Source organism: Mobula hypostoma, chromosome 23 (assembly GCF_963921235.1).
Source record: "Mobula hypostoma chromosome 23, sMobHyp1.1, whole genome shotgun sequence".
NCBI classification, from domain to species: Eukaryota; Metazoa; Chordata; class Chondrichthyes; order Myliobatiformes; family Myliobatidae; genus Mobula; species Mobula hypostoma.
Window position 1 is genome coordinate 7369147 of NC_086119.1, and position 19861 is coordinate 7389007.

Below are 19861 nucleotides of genomic sequence, written 5' to 3' on the forward strand. Positions count from 1 at the left end.
GATGAGGAGGAATTTCTTCAGCCAGAGAGTACGGAATCTGTAGAATTCTTTGCCACAGACAGCTGTGGAGGCCAAGTCTTTATACATATTTAAGGCAGAGGTTGACAGATTCTTGATTGATCAAGGCATGAAGGATTAGATTAGATTAGATTAGATTATGAGGACACGCAGTCCTCTTTTATTGTCATTTAGTAATGCATGCATTAAGAAATGATACAATGTTTCTCCAGAATGATATCACAGAAACACATGACAAACCGACTGAAAAACTGATAAAAACCACATAATTATAACATATAGTTACAACAGTGCAAAGCAATACCGTAATTTGATAAAGAACAGACCATGGGCATGGTAAAAAGTCTCAAAGTCTCTTGAAACTTCCATCATCTCACGCAGACGGTGAACCTCCAGTGTCGCAAACTTGCCGATGCAGCATCCTGGAAGCATCCGACCACAGTCCGCTCCGAATCTGTCCGAAAACTCCAAGCCTCCGACCAGCTCTCCGACACCGAGCACTGAGCGCCATCTCTGCCGAGCGCTTCGACCCTGGCCCCGGCAACAGGCAATAGGCAAAGCCGAGGATTTGGGGCCTTCCCCTCCGGAGATTCTTGATCGCACAGTAGCAGTGGCAGCGAAGCGGGCATTTCAGAAGTTTCTCCAGGTGTTCCTCTGTGCTTCTCACGGCTGTCTCCATCAAATCAGGATTGTGCATGGCCCCTAGTTAACACATACAATATCATTCGGAACAGCCGCGCGCGCTACATCGCGCCGCCATCTTCTCCTCCCTCCTCCCTAGGGAACCTCTAGGAATAAGGGAGAAGGCAAGAGATTGGGGCTGAGAGAAAAATTGGATCAGCCAGGAGGAAATGGCAGAGCAGAATTGATGGGCCAAATGGCCTAATTCTACTCCTATATCTTATAGTCATATGGTCTTGTGGAGTTTAGAATTTTGAATATGCTCACTGATGAAGGGTTGGGAAGAGAAGCAGAAACTAGAGTCAAAGAAGAATGAAAGTGAAATGATAATCCATTTAGGCAGGCTTAAGTTAAGGACAAATATCAAGAAGGAGTGTTGCCCTGTTCTTCAAAGATTTCTTAAATCCACCCAAGAGAGAAAAAACACAGCACCAAGAAAAAAAACGCAGCACCTCAATTATTGGCTAACAATCCACCTGAAAATAAGCTCCTTTGAAATTCCAGCTCTCCCTCAACGCTGTAACGGAGTGCCAACCTATTTCTTCCATTGTTGAACCTTTTTCCTAAATGTTGCTTTTTATGTACAGTATAGAGTAAAGCTAAAGCATTTTGTTACAATATCTGACGAGGCTCTTTCACACCACCTTTTTCTGGCTCTTTCCCCCCCTTCCTTTCCGGTCCTATTGAGAGGTTTCAGCTCAAAACATCATCTGTTTATTCACCTCCATAGATGCTGCCTGACTTAAGAGAGTTCCTCCAGAACTTTGAGTGTGTTGGTTAAGAAACATAACTTTACGTGTCGTAATATATATATTAATACAATAAATACCATATAACATGTAATACATTATATAGTTTATAATATACTTATTATATTGCAATATATAATACACGTACATAAAATTACGTTTTAAATAAGGTAATTAAATTTCTTGCCTTTGGCTTCCAAATCTTTCTTTCTGTTATACCTTTTCTTATTTTGATCTCTCTTACTGTCATCGCTCGTGATCTATGCTTCTCTGAACATGATCCCTTTGCAATACTCGAGCTGAACTTATTTGAATAAGTACATAGATTGAAGGGACTCATAGGGATACGAAACAAATGTGGATAAATGGGAGTAGCTTGGTGGACATCATGATAGGCATGGAGAAAATGGGCCAACTGGCCTGTTTATTACTCTATGATTCTACGCTCCTAACCTTCCTCTTGCTGGAATTCAATTTGCTATTCTGTCATTTCTAATATAGGCAGAAAACAAAAGTTACAGATTGATGACATTTTTTTCATGATTTTTCACCTCTTCTTCTTACATCTGATTCCTGCTTCCCTGATGTAATCATTCTTCATAGGTTTGCTGAACCATTGAGCAATGGTAATATATTGCTCATGTTTGTCTCATATCCTGTTAAACTCCTCCTATTCACATGTTTATTCAAATAAGTATAGCCTAAGTATTGCAAAGGGAATATTCAGATAAGCATAGATCATGAGAGACATCATAATTGGATTTGATTTTGACAATATGGGCACCTTCCAGCAGATACAATATCTATCTATAATCTCCTACCAACCTATAGCACTCTATGTAAGATATATATGGACAATTCTGGCCTTCTGAGCATCTCCAAATTTAAGTGCTTTCTCATCAGTAGTCAAGTCTGTGAGTCCAGTAGGGAAACAGTAGGCTGATATCTATGAGTCTGTGGGTCCGATGGAGGCTGGAGGCCTGGATTGGTGTAGGTAGGGCAGTGGATGGGAGGGAAGAATGTGGCTTGTTTTGCTACTATTCTGTTGAACATCGTGGGCATGTTTTGATGGCACCAGGATATGTGGCCATACTTGCAGGCTGCCCGAGCACGTCCTTAGGTTGTGCTGGTTGTTAAAGCAAATAAAATATTTCACTGTATATTTTCAATGTATGTGTGATAATTAAATTAATCTGAATCTGAAACCCTGGGTCAGGAATTATTTCCTTAAGCCCTGCCTTCTTTCCATCTTCCTTTTGCATCTTAAGACTTTTTAAAATCTACTCCTTTCATCAAAATTTGGGTTATCTAATTTAGTATCTCCTCCATACAGTAATGCAGCTCAGAATAACTTAGTTATGTGAAAGTCATTACATAAGAAAGTTGATGCTATTGCAAAGCAATCAGTAATGGTGTTGTTTGACCAGGTCCTAAGACCAATTCCAGTGTACTTTCTACAACATAGAGCTGAGCTCAGTACTAACAGGAGTCAAGCTGAAGCCATTTGATATGTTTGAGCAAATTACACATTATATTTAATCAACTCAGAGTTTTGCTAATTTAATTTTTAAAAGTTCTTTTATATTGCAACTTCTTAGTTACTCACACTTAGATGATGAATGTTTAAAAGCAACTTGAAGAGGAAAGAGCCAGTATATTAGGTATGGTTGGAATGTTCCATCATAAACATACAGGACATTGAGTGCCTTGCTAGCTTCCAAAAGCATCCGCTCATTTGTGGCAAAGGGCTGCATGCAGGGTGTCTTCTCAAATTTCTGTCTCAATGGGAAATGTCGACATGAACCGTTAATGATAATCAGCTAATTGAAATCATTTTTCAGACATTTCTATCAGACTGTTTGCACTTTATTATAATGAAGTCCAAAATATAATTAACTTCAGGAAAATAAGTATTTCATTGTCCTTGAATTCAGTAATGTATGAGATACTAATTGTGTCTAATAATGTGAACTGATAGTAGCATGCAGCATACTCAAAAGGAAATGAATTGAATCTGATCCAACATATTTTTCATTTAGTATCTCTTACATCTGATTATAGAAAGGAGACTTCCATTTTAGTAAGAAAGATCGATGCAGAATTAAAAATAAAATGTAAGTCTCACCTCAACGACAGCATTTTCCACTAGTCCTGAAATAGGAGATTGTGTTGCACTTCTCAGTTTCAGCTCAGCTACTCTGCGTTGAAGTACCCATCCAAATTTCTCCCTGAGACTTTTCTCAACACTTTTGAAAGAAGAGGAAAAGCACATGCATTCATGGGAAAAGAAACATTTAAAAAATGAGGAAATACAGAATACAAAGTCTTCTTAAAATGTATATATTCCCATGTCAGCTTTCAAGATTATTTACAGCATCTTACATCACAGGAGCTTTGAAATACAGACATTGATAGTAGGGCAGCTATTCTGTGCACAGCAAACTCCTACAAATATCTACATAACAGTAACCGACTGAATTGGCTAAGAGTTTAAAATGAATCAAAGCTGCAAGGCAATGAAGAAACTGCAGGGTAGTGTGTTTATCATAACAGCTCTTGCTTAAAGCAAGCATGGAACTGACAGGCTGAATGGCCTTCCCTGCTGTAACCACACTGTGATTCTATAATGTGATTTAGAAATAGTGACTGGAGGATGAATTTTGTTTGTCATCCTAAGAATATTTTAATCTTTTAAAAATAATATCTATTCCATAAGACATAAGGCATAAAAGCAGAATTAGGCCATGTGGCCCAACAAGTCAGTTCTGCATTCCATCATGGCTGATTTATTATCCCTCTCAACCCCATTGTTCTGCCTTCTCCTCACAACCTTTGATGCCCTGACTCATCAAGAACCTATCAACCTCCGCTTTAAATATACTCAACGACATGCCTCCATGGCAATGAATTCCACAGATTCACCACCCCCTGGCTAAAGAAATTCCTCCTCATCTCTGTTCTAAATGGGCATCCCTCTATTCTGAGGCTGTGCCCTCTGGTCCTAGACTCAACCACCATAGGAAACATCCTCTTCACATCCACTCTAGGCCATTCTATATTCAATAGGTTTCAATGAGATCTCCCGTCCACCTTCTAAGCTCCAGTGAGTACAGGCCCAGAGCCATCAAATGCTCCTTATATGTTAACCCTTTCATTCCTGGAATCATTCTCAGACATCCCACCCTGCAAAAACTCATTTCAGGGAGGTAGCACCATCAATTTGTGGGAGACTCCCGGAACTTCCAGGAGAGGTGGGATGTCTGCAATAGAGTAGCCCCTTAGCAGCCAGCCAGCTAGTTTAAATAACGTTAGCTATGCTAATGAACAAATGACACCTGTTAAACTCACCTTAACATGTCTTTTACAGTCTTAACCCACCATGGGCAATAGAAAAGTCACTGTTGCAAACAGTGCAGTGAGCAACACTGTCATTATTTTTGACCCCTATCAGGCAGGGGTGCACTTTAGTGTAGTCTGGGGTGACGTACGTTTTATATTTTCTTTTTTTGGAACACTCTGCCATGGCACGCTCTCTCTCTCTCTCTCTCTCGCTCGCGTGCTCTCTCTCTCGTGGTTGCTCGCGCTCTCGCTTGCTTTCTCCTTCTCTCTTGCTTTCTCTCTCACACTCTCTCTTGCTTTCTCTCTCTCGCTTGCTTTCTCTCTCACACTCTCTCTTGCTTTCTCTCTCACTTGCTTTCTCCCTCTCTCTTGCTTTCTCTCTCTCACTTGCTTTCTCTCTCACACTCTTTCTTGCTTTCTCTCTCTCGCTTGCTTTCTCTCTCGCTCTTTTGCTTTCTCTCGCCTGCTCGCTCTCAAAAAAATAGATTTCCGTGATATTGCATATAATTTGCAGGCATCAGGGAGCCACTATTCATATGCGGGAGACTCCCGGAACTTCCGGGAGAGGTGGGATGTCTGCATTCTTGTGAACCTCCTCTGGAGCCTCTCCAATACTAGCACTTCTTTTCTTAAATAAGGGGCCCAGAACTGCCCACAATAGTCCAAGTGCGGTCTGACCAATGTCTTATAATGCCTTACCATTACATCGTTGCTCTTATATTCTAGTTCTCTCAAAGTGTATGCAAACATTGCATTTGCCTTTCTTACCACCTGCAAATGAACCTTGAGGGAATCTTGCACAAGGACTCCAAAGTCCATTTGCATAAACAGATCTTTGAATGTTCTCTCCATTTAGAAAATAGTCTATGCTTTTGTTCTTCTACCAAAGTGCATGACCATACACTTCCCTACACTATACTCCAAATGCCAGTTCTTTTCCGATTCTCCCAATCTGTCTAAGTCCTTCTGCAGGCTCCCTGCTTCATCACCTCTACCTGCCTGTTGATCCTACTTTGTATCATCTGGAAGCTTGGCCACAAAACCTTCAAATCCTTCATCCAAACCATTGACAAAGGAAGTGAAAAAAAGTGGTCCCAATACCGACCCCTGTGGAACACCAAAAGTCACTGGCAGCCAGTCAAATTTATCATTCATGATTGGTCTTGGCAAATTTTCCACAGAAGTGGTTTGTGAATGCCTTCTTCTGGGCAGTGCCTTTACAAGACAGGTGACACCAGCCATTAACAATACTCTTCGGAGATTGTCTGCCTGGTGTCAGTGGTCACATAACCAGGGCTTGTGATATGCACCAGCTGCTCATATGAAAACCCACCACCTACTCCTATGGGTTCATGTGACCCTGATCAGGGTGGGGGGGGGGTGCTAAGCAGGTGTTACACCTTGCCCAAGGATGGCCTGCAGACTAGCAGAGGGAGGGAGTGCCTTATACCTCCTTTAGTAGTGATGTATCTCCATCCTGCCACCCAACCAGATTAATCCTCCCTTAATCCCACTTTCTGCCTCCTGCCAGTCAGCCAATCCTCTATCCATGCAAGTATATTTTCTGTAATACTTAACTTCTTAAGCAGCCTCATGTGCGGTAACCTGTCAAAGGCCTTCTGAAAATCCAAATAAACAACATCCACTGACTCTTCTTTGTCTATCCTGCCTGTTATTTCCTCAAAGAATTTCAACAAATATGTCAGGCAAGATTTCCCCTTAAGAAAAACAATGCTGACTTTGGCCTACTTTATCATGTGCCTCCAAGTACCCTGAAACCACATCCTTAATAATAGACTCCAACATCTTCCCAACCACTGAGGTCAAGCTAACTGGTGAAACTTACTTTCTTCTGCACCCCTTCCTTCTTAAAGAGTGGAATGACATTTGCAATTTTCCAGTCCTTCATAACTATTCCAGAATCTAATAATTCTTGAAAGATGATTACTAATGCATCTATAATCTCTTCAGCTACCTCTTTCAGAAGATTGGGTGTAGTCCAACTGGTCCAACTGACTTATCCATCACTTTTCAGCTTTCCAAGCACCTTCTCCTTACTAAGAACAACTACATTCACTTCTGCCCCTGACACTATCAAATATCTGACATACTGCTAGTGTCTTCCATATTGATGACTGACACAAAATATTTATTAAGTTCATCCGCCATTTCTCTGTTCCTCATTACTACCTCTCCAGTGTCTTTTTCCAGTGGTCCAATATTGACTGTCGTCGCTCTTTTACTCTTAATATATCTGAAAAAAAACTTTTGATATCCTCTTTTATATTATTGACCAGCTTACATTCATATTTCATCTCTTCTCTCCTTGTAGTTTTTTAGTTGCCTTCTGTTGGTTTTTAAAACTCGAGGAATGATATTGGGACTCAGAGAAAATCTGCAAATGCTGGAAATCAAATTTATACACACAAAATGCTGGAGGAACGCAGCAGGCCAGGCAGCATCTCTGGAAAAGAGTAAACAGGACCCTAATGAAGGGTCTCGGCCCAAAACGTAGACTGTTTACTCTTTTCCATAGATGCTGCCTGGCCTGCTGAGTTCCTCCAGCATTTTCTGTTTATTACCGAGGTTTATAAACTGCTTGGGAGGCTTCACACCTGTATTGCACTGCAGTGGTTATATTACTGTGTTTAGATTCTGTGATCCTTACACATTTTACAGCTTTCTCAAAGGATAATTAACAATGAATTAATTGAATTAACAATTGAATTAACTCAGTTCATCATGATGCTCAGTTTTCCTTTAATTCGCTATTGAGTTGTTTCCTAAATACACTGAAGATTTGATTGCCCTGTTAGTTTATTCATTTTATTTGCTGTTGACATATTTTTCTGTGAGGAAAGGCATCTTGACATATTTGACCTACCCATTTGATTATTTGACTTTTGTTCTCTGACCATGTTTAAAGAGCAAGCTATTCAAGAAGAAATTTAAGGAAATTTCTTTGCTAAAGATGAATCTCAAGGTTGTATACTGTATGGAAGACAACACATACAAAATGCTGGAGTAACTTAGCAGGCTAGGATCTGATGAAGGGTCTCGGCCTGAAACGTCAACTGCTTACTCTTTTCCATAGATGCTGCCTGGCCTGCTGAGTTCCTCCAGCATTTTGTGTGTGTTGCTTTGGAATTCTGGAATCTGCAAATTTTCTCATGTTTGCATACTGTAGACTTACTTGCTAATAAATGTACTTTGAAATTTGAACTTTGAACAAAGGGTTTTAACTCTTTGGAATTTTCTAGATGCTCAAACGTTATATTGAGTAGAATGTGAGTACCTCAACCAGAAGGATTACTGTGCTTCTAAAATATGCCTCACCACCATTTACTGAAGGAAGTAGGAAATGCTTCTAAAATGTGTCTCACCACCATTTACTGAGGGAAATAGGAATTGCTTCTAAAATGTGTCTCACCACCATTAGGGTTATACAATAAATGCCAGCTTTACATTGATCAATAGGGAGAAAAGAATATTAAAGAAACATTCAAGGCTAAGATCAATAAATAATTCCTGGACAACATAACCTACATTTAAAACCATCTACTTAAAATAATAAAATGGGATGACAAATGTATTATTCTTACTCTACTGAGACTCTGGTCTGGTAGTTTTCATTCATTTTCAGTAGCTTATCCAACCAAGTGAAACTTCTGAGTGTCGATGGAAGCAACTTTCCTTTCAGCTGTTCACAAATGGCAAGCATCTGTTGCCGATCTGACTCGAGGACGGCACAGACGGAGCTTCCAAGTGCCTCACTCTGCACGCAGCTCAGCAGTGGAGGATTCAACCTGGGCTCCAGGTTGTTGTCACCTGCAGAATCACTTAAGATATTACCCTCAAGAAAATTTTTCACTGGGTATGACTCTGCAATATATAATTATGTGGTTAAAATATATTTAATCAAGTAAGAAGCAGAATCTGTATGTGGTGGTTTAAATATTAAAGATTGTACACCTCTAAGATAACTCAATGGTGCAGAAGGAATGGCTTTCAAGGTACATTTGTTAATTGGTTCATTATTGCCAAATGTATTGAGGTACCTGTACAGTGAAAAATTTGTCTTGCATACCATTCATACAGATCAATTCATTACAACAGTGCACTGGTAAAACAATAGCAGAGTGCTGAATAAAATCTTAGTGTTATAGAAAGTACAGTGCCGGTAGACAATGAAGTGCAGGGTCATAGCAAGATAGATTGCAAGGTCAAGTTATCATCTTATCATACTGAGGTATATTCAGAAAAGTGGAAAGTGAGTTTGAGATATTTTGTAAACTAATATTTTGTTAACAGTTCCTAGAAATATTACTTTCTGTGTGGTTGACTTTTGTATTCTTTATCATTTGACCAATGTGTATCAATTTGAGGGCAATTCTAAATTTGTCTATTGGTTTCTCTTGTTTTTTAAGTACTTTCATTCAAGTACATAACTGACCAAGTTAGGTTAAAGAATATTTGTTGTTGATAATGATATTCAAATTAAAACTCCATAAAGCACATGAATTAGCTAATTCTACAAAAATATCAATTCTACAAAAACACCATTCCCAAATCATGGGCAGAATCCTATCCATTGATAGTCAATGGGCAGAAAATAAGATTCTGGTAAACTAGTTGGATGCTTCATATAATTCAGCAAAGTCGGAATTACCTTTTAGTGCTTGTTCAAAAGTGGGCTGATATATTAATTCATAACATGCCAGGGTAGAAAATTAATCTACCAATTTTGGGTTGGCAGTATACACCACTGCCAACACCTTATGACAGTCAAGAATAGGCAATGAGACAAACCCTCAAATACTGTGTGATACCCTAGCTTCCTTGAATGGGGTATTGAACAAAGAAGCCACTCATGTGAATGAGACAAATGCAAACAATGGACAGTTCTAATCTGTTTCACTCCACTGAATTCTGAAAATCACTTGTTCGTAATTATGGTTGGCTTCTCTCAACACCCATTATTTTTGGTTAACCATGAGTTGTGGCTAAGGACTATTACTGCTGTTTGTGTAATACCATTTGAATTTAATTGAAATTCAGATCCTCTCCGCAATGTCAGGTGCAGATCTTTACTCTTTACTGACTTTGGGCGTCTTCCGGCCAATTCTGCCCACGGATACTGTTCTGTAACCGATTTCTGTGCCAAATCAGAATCATAATCCTGTAGGAATAAACAAAGAGAAGCTATGACAAAGAAAGTAAGCTAGTGCAGCATCCATTTGATAGAGATAGTGAAATGTAATGTGACCTCATCCCATCTCTGTGCAGCACTTACAACTGGGTTATAATCTGTCACTATTGAGGCCGATGACATTCCATGTTGAGCAGTTGCTATGAAGTCTTTGGTTCATAATTCTGAGAAACACATCCGCACCATCTGCCACAAGTAGAACTTCTTGGTGGCCAAACAGTTTAATTCCCATTCCCATTCCATGTCAATCCACAGCCTCCCATTGTCCACTCTCCTCTCCTGTCAGATCCTTTCTTCTCCAGCCCTTGATCTTTCCCACCCACCAGGCTTCACCTATCACCTTCCAACTATCCTCCCTCTCCTCCCCACTTTTAATTCAGGCATCCTCCCCCTTCCCTTTCAGTCCTGATGAAGGGCCTCAACCCAAAACGTCAACTGTTTACTCTTTTCCATAGATGCTGCATGACCTGTTGAGTTCCTCCAGCATTTTCTGTGTGTTGCTGATAATAATAGTAGTAAATAAATAAATAAACAGATATTACTGAGAACATGAGTTGTAGAGTCCTTGAAAGTGAGGCCTTAGGTTATGGAATCAGTTCATTGTTGAGGTGAGTGAGGTTATCCATGCTGGTTCAGGAGCCTGATGGTTGAAGGGTGATAACTGTTCCTGAACCTGGTGGTATGGGACCTTAGGCTCCTGTACACAACTGATTGAAACGAATTTTGGAATGTTCTGAGGGCTCAGAGGAGAATGGGGGTTGTGGACATTCAAGAAAACCTAAGTTCTTCTCATCTGAGTGAACAAGCTATATAGGGGATCTAAAATCATGAAGGATCTAGACTGTGCACATAAAGAGAAATTGTTCTCATTGGCAAAATGATCAACAACAAAGGACAAAAACTTCTTATAAAAGATTCAGAAGAGACACAAGGAAAAACACTTATTTATGCAGTGGGTAATTAGAATTTGGAATACATTGCAAGCTGAAGCAATGGAAACAGATTCAATCATTAACATAAGAGGTTCTGCAGATGCTGGAGATCTCAAGCAATGCACACAAAATGCTGAAGAAACAGCAAGTCAGGCAGCATCCATGGGACTCAATCAAGGTATTCAAATGGAAGTTTCATAGGATATGCAATCACAAACAAAAGAAAATCTGTAGATGCTGGAAATCCAAGGATCATACACAAAGTGCTGGAAAGTTGTGCATGCAGAACGTGGCAGTGGGACTAGTTGATCTGCTGTTACAGAGAACCAGTAGCCTTCTGCCATCCTGCAACCATTCGATGATACTTTGAAAGGATTCAAAAGAGATTAGAGATTAGCTTTATTTTGTGATAGGTATATTGAAACATACTGTGAAATGCTTTGCAACACACATCAAAGTTACTGGTGAACGCAGCAGGCCAGGCAGCATCTCTAGGAAGAGGTACAGTCGACATTTCGGGCCGAGACCCATGTTTTATGTCAACAACAACACAGTCCAATCAAGTGTCGCCATGTTACCCCCGCCCCCCACTCCGCCCAACAACTTACTAACCCTAACCCGATGTCGTTAGAGTGTGGGAGGAAACCAAGTGGTCATGGGGAGAATATAAAAATTCCTTATGGACAGCAGCAGGAGCTAATCCTGATCTTACAGCTGGTATTGTAAAGTAACTGCTATACTAGCATGCCACCCGATATAAAAATGAAATCAACTTAGACCCACCTCAATCTTTCTGTCACTTTCCAGGCTTGAAGCTGATTGAGACCTAAGCAGTATGGCTTGTACTTTAACCATTGCTGTTATGTCCATTCAACTTAAATTTCTTTACAACCACTTAACAAAAGCTCTTCAAGCAAACATATCACCTACTCTGGATTGGAAGCTTAGAAATATCACCTAACACATCATAGATTTTGTGCAAATTAAAGGATTAACAAAGTATTCAAACTCTGAAAAAGTTAGATTGAGATTTATAAGAAACATCATCACTCTCATTTAAGTAATTGGGCAATTTTATGATTGAGATGGGTCTAAGTAGATTTCATTTTTAAATCAACATAAATTTGGATTGCTTGAATGACTTTCAGCACCTTTCTACCACTACAATAAATATGATGCGTACTGCTTGAATGTTTATTCATGTTAACAAGTTAATGAGAAGGGCACTTCAACCCAAGTCATTAATGTTACCTTTTTCATTAAAAAGTGATGCTGCTGTGATCTTTTTTTTTTACAACATATTCATTGACTTGTGAGACTACTTTGTACAGTTTCCTTCGTTCGTTTGTTCTTTCTTTCCTCTCCTTTCTATAAGTGTATACCTCAGATAAATATTATGTGGAGATTTGTGACAAATATATATATGTACAGTATCTGAAATACATCTTATGGAAATGTTTGATGATGGACTTCAATAAAAGATAAATTACAAAAAAAAGTGATGCTTCTGAAACTAACTGCTTAACATCTGAATTCAAGAAGGAAAATATTCATTCTCCAGAAATGAAATGTCTATATATTTCATATTACAATGGATTGTGCTTTGATACACACAAGCCACATTTTGAGGTGGTAACATTTTACTCTTTTCAGTTACTTTATTAAAAGTCATTATGTAGCATGATAGAATAACTATTGGTGGTGATTTTGGAAAGAAGGGCTGATGGATCAAGCTAAGCCAGGCTTTAGATGTTAAAACTGTGATTTACAAATCTCAGAAAGATCCAAAGTAACTTAATCCCCATTCATCTAAACAGACATAGTAGAGTTAAGAATGTCGATGAATGAAGTTTCAAAAGAGGCTGTATTCCATTGTCCATCTACAGAGGCAGCCTCAACCTCTTCAGGGAGAGCATTTTAGGTGAATGAGATAGAGAACTGAATGGAAGATACACTGTAAATTTTCTAGTGAAGTACAGTGGAATCCAGTTAATTAGGCCATCAGTTAATCAGACAGCCACTTATTTGGGACAATTCTGAAAGAACAAAAACTAATCAAGAAAATAGCTGGGATTCACTTTGTTTATTTGGGACACTATTCCGCTTAATTGGGACAGAAGACTGTTGCCAAACAGTTCCTAACTTGCGACATTACACCGTGCTTGAGTGAACAGTTTTTAAGTTGCGTCGGTTGCGTGAGTTTGTATTCAAAAACAGTGATTTGTTTTTATACAGAGAGTTAGCAAAAAATAAGCAGTAAGACAATTCAGGACTGTTTGAATTACTGTGGTTTCAAGCATTCAGACTTGGAGATGCCAGAAACAGCCAGGAGTGAAAATGAATTGATTTCATTAGTTCAACAAGTTAAAAACTACGAAAAATTTGAAGGTATCAACAATCATCTTGAATGTTACAATGAAAATGAAGGTTTGGAGGATGCAATCATCGAAAAGCATTGTATGAAGACATGGCATTATCTGCACTGTCAGTGTTGATTTTGTTCATTTACACTTAATCTAAAGAACACACAACATACACATGATGAATTCCTCCATCGATAACTATTAGGAACTAATACACAGTGTTACAGTACTGTAGGAGTATTGAGAGTGTTTCTGTATTTTATATAAATACATAATTTGTTACTCAGTTAACTGGTATTTTGTCATTTTTATACCTTTTTAACTATTTCTGTGATAACTTTGGCTAATTAAGGCAGCTGCTTAATTGGATCAAAATGTACCAGTCCCAATGTGTCCCAATTAACTGGAATCCACTGTATACTTCTCTCTCTCTCTGTAAAAACTCACCTCTGATATCTTCTCTAAACTTTAGCCAGTATCATCCTGGGATAAAGGCACACTCTATCTGTGCCTCTTATAATCTTATACACCTCTATCAGGTCACCCCCTCATCCTCCTTCACTCTTTCTTGCTCAGGCTTTCCACATAAGACGTGCTCTCTAATCCAAGCAACATCCTGGTAAATCTCATCTGCACCCTCGCTAGTGCTTGTACATACTTCCCCCAGTGAGATGACCAGAACCGAAAACAAATGTAGTCTAACCAGAGTTTTATCCCGGTTTTCAGAAAAATGAAAATGAAGATGTATTTATCATGCAAATAGATTTTTTAAATGTAATGTCAAAGGCAGTTTACCATCATGATACTGAAGGGAAAAGGGAAGCCAATTAATAATATTAATATCAACTAGAAACATCTAAAAATGTTTGTTAAATAATATTTTATGCTAATTGCTTTATATTTAAAGATTTACTGTCTTGAATTTTAAAATTAGACAATTGCCTACACAAAGAAGAAACCACAACTATAACCAGCCATTGATTTTTTTCCAATTCCAGCTGACTGAGCCACTTAAAGGATTGACGGTGGATATGCAATGGCAAGCATTTAAAGATTGCATGGATGAACTACAACAATTGTTCATCCCAGTTTGGCAAAAGAATAAATCAAGGAAGGTAGTGCACCCGTGGCTGACAAGAGAAATTAGGGATAGTATCAATTCCAAAGAAGAAGCATACAAATTAGCCAGAAAAAGTGGCTCATCTGAGGACTGGGAGAAATTCAGAGTTCAGCAGAGGAGGACAAAGGGCTTAATTAGGAAGGGGAAAAAAGATTATGAGAGAAAACTGGCAGGGAACATAAAAACTGACTGTAAAAGCTTTTATAGATATGTAAAAAGGAAAAGACTGGTAAAGACATTTGTCTCTACAGTCAGGTCCCCTACAGACAGAAACAGGTGAATTGATTATGGGGAGCAAGGACATGGCAGACCAATTGAATAATTACTTTGGTTCTGTCTTCAGTAAGGAGGACATAAATAATCTTCCAGAAATAGTAGGGGACAGAGGGTCCAGTGAGATGGAGGAACTGAGCGAAATACATGTTAGTAGGGAAGTGGTGTTAGGTAAATTGAAGGGATTAAAGGCAGATAAATCCCCAGGGCCAGATGGTCTGCATCCCAGAGTGCTTAAGGAAGTAGCCCAAGAAATAGTGGATGCATTAGTGATAATTTTTCAAAACTCGTTAGATTCTGGACTAGTTCCTGAGGATTGGAGGGTGGCTAATGTAACCCCACTTTTTAAAAAAGGAGGGAGAGAGAAACTGGGGAATTATAGACCGGTTAGCCTAACGTCGGTGGTGGGGAAACTGCTGGAGTCAGTTATCAAAGATGTGATAATAGCACATTTGGAAAGCGGTGAAATCATCGGACAAAGTCAGCATGGATTTGTGAAAGGAAAATCATGTCTGACGAATCTCATAGAATTTTTTGAGGATGTAACTAGTAGAGTGGATAGGGGAGAACCAGTGGATGTGGTATATTTGGATTTTCAAAAGGCTTTTGACAAGGTCCCACACAGGAGATTAGTGTGCAAACTTAAAGCACACGGTATTGGGGCTAAGGTATTGATGTGGATAGAGAATTGGTTAGCAGACAGGAAGCAAAGAGTGGGAATAAACGGGACCTTTTCAGAATGGCAGGCAGTGACTAGTGAGGTACCGCAAGGCTCAATGTTGGGACCCCAGTTGTTTACAATATATATTAATGACTTGGATGAGGGAATTAAATGCAGCATCTCCAAGTTTGCGGATAACACGAAGCTGGGTGGCAGTGTTAGCTGTGAGGAGGATGCTAAGAGGATGCAGAGTGACTTGGATAGGTTGGGTGAGTGGGCAAATTCATGGCAGATGCAATGTAATGTGGATAAATGTGAAGTTATCCACTTTGGTGGCAAAAATAGGAAAACAGATTATTATCTGAATGGTGGCCGATTAGGAAAAGGGGAGGTGCAATGAGACCTGGGTGTCATTATACACCAGTCATTGAAAGTGGGCATGCAGGTACAGCAGGCGGTGAAAAAGGCAAATGGTATGCTGGCATTTATAGCGAGAGGATTCAAGTACAGGAGCAGGGAGGTACTACTGCAGTTGTACAAGGTCTTGGTGAGACCACACCTGGAGTATTGTGTGCAGTTTTGGTCCCCTAATCTGAGGAAAGACATCTTTGCCATAGAGGGAGTACAAAGAAGGTTCACCAGATTGATTCCTGGGATGGCAGGACTTCCATATGAAGAAAGACTGGATGAACTTGGCTTGTACTCGTTGGAATTTAGAAGATTGAGGGGGGATCCAATTGAAACGTATAAAATCCTAAAGGGATTGGACAGGCTAGATGCAGGAAGATTGTTCCCGATGTTGGGGAAGTCCAGAACGAGGGGTCACAGTTTGAGGATAAAGGGGAAGCCTTTTAGGACCGAGATTAGGAAAAACTTCTTCACACAGAGAGTGGTGAATCTGTGGAATTCTCTGCCACAGGAAACAGTTGAGGCCAGTTCATTGGCTATATTTAAGAGGGAGTTAGATATGGCCCTTGTGGCTACGGGGATCAGGGGGTATGGAGGGAAGGCTGGTGCAGGGTTCTGAGTTGGATGATCAGCCATGATCATAATAAATGGCGGTGCAGGCTCGAAGGGCCGAATGGCCTACTCCTGCACCTATTTTCTATGTTTCTATGTTTCTATGTTTCCATCCCTCCCTCGCAAGGCCCGCACACTGTAAGGAATCTCTGATCAGCCCAACATGGCTAGTGGGAGCCCCCACCCACTCCAACAAGGCTAACACATGTTTGGGAATCCCCGCCCACTCCTGTGGGGATAACATACTGTCCGTAACTTCTGCCCATTTCCACAGGGAAAGCACACTGTCAGGAATGTTTGCCTTACCACACAGTTGCGACAAAGCCACTGGCTGGCATGCTCTTCAGAAATGACTGTTGTATGCTGTATAATGAGCTACATCCAACTTCCAGAGGCACAAGGAAAAGTATAAGGAAAATGCGTTATGTGGAAAGAATACTACGCTGGACACAATGGGAAAAGAAGCAAAAATATGCATTTCTCATTTATTGGCTCTACCTGCTGGAAGAATTTTGCTCCTGTGTTCAAGAATCACAATATAGTAAAGCACCAGGAAAGGGGGAAATTCATAGTTTACATAATAAGCTTAAGATGTTAAGAGAAATTCATATTACAATTTGCTTTGCCTCATGCCTTGCCAGTAGCTGTTCCATTTCCGTGAAAATCAGATTTTTGGTGTCATCAATGAAATTGATCATCTCCGATGATAGGTCAGAATAATCACCAGCTGTGTTACAGATAGAATTAATGAAGTATCAGATTTCAATTCTCTCTCTAATATTTTAAAAAGCTTAACTATAAACAGAGGTATGAGTGCAAATGGTGAACCATAACTCACAAAATCAAGATTGGAAAGCAAATTCCTGATAGTACTACAAAACTGAAAATACTAGAATAAACACAAGGCAATCCAGCAAGCTTAAGAGCGTGATTTTAAAAGTTTGCACATTATATATACTTTGCTAATTAACATATTGAAAATTATAAGCAGACAAACAATTCTGAGGAAAAAGGATCTAGTGCTTTCCTGATGTATATGACGAAGTGTGTGGCCTCATGGACTCCAGGCACTCCAACAGTTCCACGACCATCTGAACAGTATACATCCGAACATCCAATTTATGATGGAGATAGAGAAGAATGGTTGCCTCCTGTTCCTTGACATTCTAAAATGACGGAATCCAGAAGGTAGCCTCAGACATGGCGTCTATCGGAAACCCACTCACGCAGACTTGTACCTCAACAATAACAGCCACCATTATGCCTCACAATGTGGAGTGGTTCTTTCTACTTCGATTAACCATGCAAAAAATATTTCTGACCTGGATAGTCTCCCTGAGGAAATAAATGATGTTCTTACAGAATGGCTACGAGGTGAAGAAAATCAATCAGGCCCTTAAAAGGGCAGACGGTTAAACCAGGAAACCTAACAATGAGGAGGAACCCACTGCCAATGCCTGCCTCCCCTATATTTCCACAGTTTCTGGAAGGATAGCCAGGATTCTGACGAAATGTCGGATTAATACCATCCACAAACCCATAAGGAAGCTCAATTCACAGCTTATGCAGGTCAAAGATGACCAGGGACTCAGGACAGCTGGCACTTACAGGATTCCCTGTGAATGCAGAGCAGTGTATATCAGCCAGACGGGATGCTTGGTGGAAACCCGTATCAAGGAGCACAGGAGGTGTATCCTTTTGGGTTACTCGGAGAAATCGGTGGTAGCAGAACACTGCATTCGCAATGGCTGTGGAATTGACCTTGACGGCACAAAAGTACTGTGCTGTGCCAATGGCTTTTGGGACTGCCTGGTACAGGAAGTAATTGAAATAAAACTAGAGGAAAGGAATTTTAACAAAGACGAAGGTCACGCTCTAAGTAAGAACTGGAATTCGATTATAAACAAGGTGGGAGAGTGGAAACCTGATTGGATGAGGACTAACCAATCAGGAGGGATGGACTATGGGGTAGACATAACACTGGACTAGACATGCCCAGGCATCGTCCCTAATGAAGATGGTTCTAATCAATACCTATACCCGGCTGGAAACCTGAAAATAGTTTATAATTCTGAGGAAAAAGCAACAACAAGCTATCAGGTCAAACAAGCTTACTTCATTGATCTAGATCTAAACCTGTTACTTACACTCAGTGGCCTCTTTATTCAGTACACTGTGCAAATATCTTATCAACCAATGACATGGCAGCAACTCAATGCATAAAGGCATGCTCTCATGGTCAAGAGGTTCAAATGTTGATCAGACCAAACATCAGAATGGGGAAGAAATGTGATCCAAGGGACTTTGACTGTGGAATGGTTGTTGGTGCCAGATAGTGTGGTTTGAGTGTCTCAGAAACTGTTGATCTCCTGGGATTTTCACGCACAACAATCTCTAAAGTTTACAGAGAATGGTGCAGAAAACAAAAGACATCCAATGAGCAGCATTTCTATGGGTAAAAACACCTTTTTAACGAAAGAGGAGAATTGGTTCAAGCTAACAGGAAGGCATCTCTCAATAAACAGCATATTACACCTTGAAGTGGATAGGCTACAGCTTCAGAAGACCATGAACATATACTCAATGGCCACTTTACTAGGTATAGGAGGTACATAATAAAATGGCTGCTAAGTGTATGTATGGTGCGATCTGCCTGGAAAGCACAAAAACAGAAGTCTTTTCACTTATCTCAGTATATGGGACATAATGAATTTATTCCAATTCCAAATTTTCCTTAAATGTACATCCAGCTGCTACTGATCCCATTAACACTTACTGTTCCAACTGCTTTCTAATAATTATATTGTCATTTATGTGGAAAAAAAGTAGTTTTCATTCCAAGGATTAGTTGATAAGAATAACCAGGAGATCCAGGAGCTGATAAGTCAGAAACATTTTGGATCAGAAACTTCACCACACTTGAAAGAAGGTAAAACAAACTGTTCTACCGGCACTTAAAGGCTCAGCTTGAATAGAAAGCGTGAGATCTAAAGAACAGGTAGAAGATGCATAAAGCACACAAGATCCAGTAACTCTCTGATAACTAAGACGTGCAAATTCCAGGCAACCTTGTCAAGAACATCTACAGCCTAAACACAATGAATCAACAATGGAGAAGAACTTACCAAGAACAGAAAGGTGGTCATTGCCTGCTGGAAGTTACACTTTGACGATTTGCTCTACAGGGACTCTATCCAAAACCAAGTGTGCTTAACTCCAAACCACTATATCCCCTCTGATCCTCCGCCAGTTATATTAAATACAATAACTGATCTCTCTGCTAAGAAAATTATGTCCTTCTTACCCACTAAGGGCCTTATTCACCCTCCATGAGTCAAACAATGCAGATAGAGAGTCTGATGATTCTACCGACAGAATCAACTCCATTAGTTACTAAATTACTATTGTAGGATACTTAAAACAAAAGCTTACCCAGTCTCCTTTGGCAACCACACTTCTCAGCTGCCTTCAACACAATTTCTTGTAACCACGCTCG

The 19861-nt window shown here is 39.8% G+C and overlaps 1 protein-coding gene across 1 annotated transcript; it reads right to left on the reverse strand.

Moving 5' to 3' along the window:
* Positions 1 to 290: 290 nt before the first annotated feature.
* LOC134336705 (uncharacterized) lies at positions 291 to 8446 on the reverse strand. The gene is made up of 4 exons (XM_063031092.1): positions 8390 to 8446; positions 3574 to 3694; positions 3055 to 3223; positions 291 to 720 (listed from the first exon to the last, which is right to left on the reverse strand). The coding sequence occupies exons 1-4, from the start codon at positions 8422 to 8424 to the stop codon at positions 392 to 394; spliced, it is 654 nt and encodes a 217-aa protein (XP_062887162.1). The 5' UTR covers positions 8425 to 8446; the 3' UTR covers positions 291 to 391.
* Between the last annotated feature and the right edge of the window lie 11415 nt (positions 8447 to 19861).

Coding starts and splice junctions, on each gene's coding strand:
- LOC134336705 (XM_063031092.1), bottom strand. CDS start 8,424: ATGAATGAAAACTACCAGACCAGAGTCTCAGTAGA. Junction 3,695..8,389: donor CAGACCAGAGTCTCAGTAGA/GTAAGAATAATA, acceptor TTCTTTCAAAAG/TGTTGAGAAAAGTCTCAGGG. Junction 721..3,054: donor TAAACATTCATCATCTAAGT/GTGAGTAACTAA, acceptor TGTGTTAACTAG/GGGCCATGCACAATCCTGAT.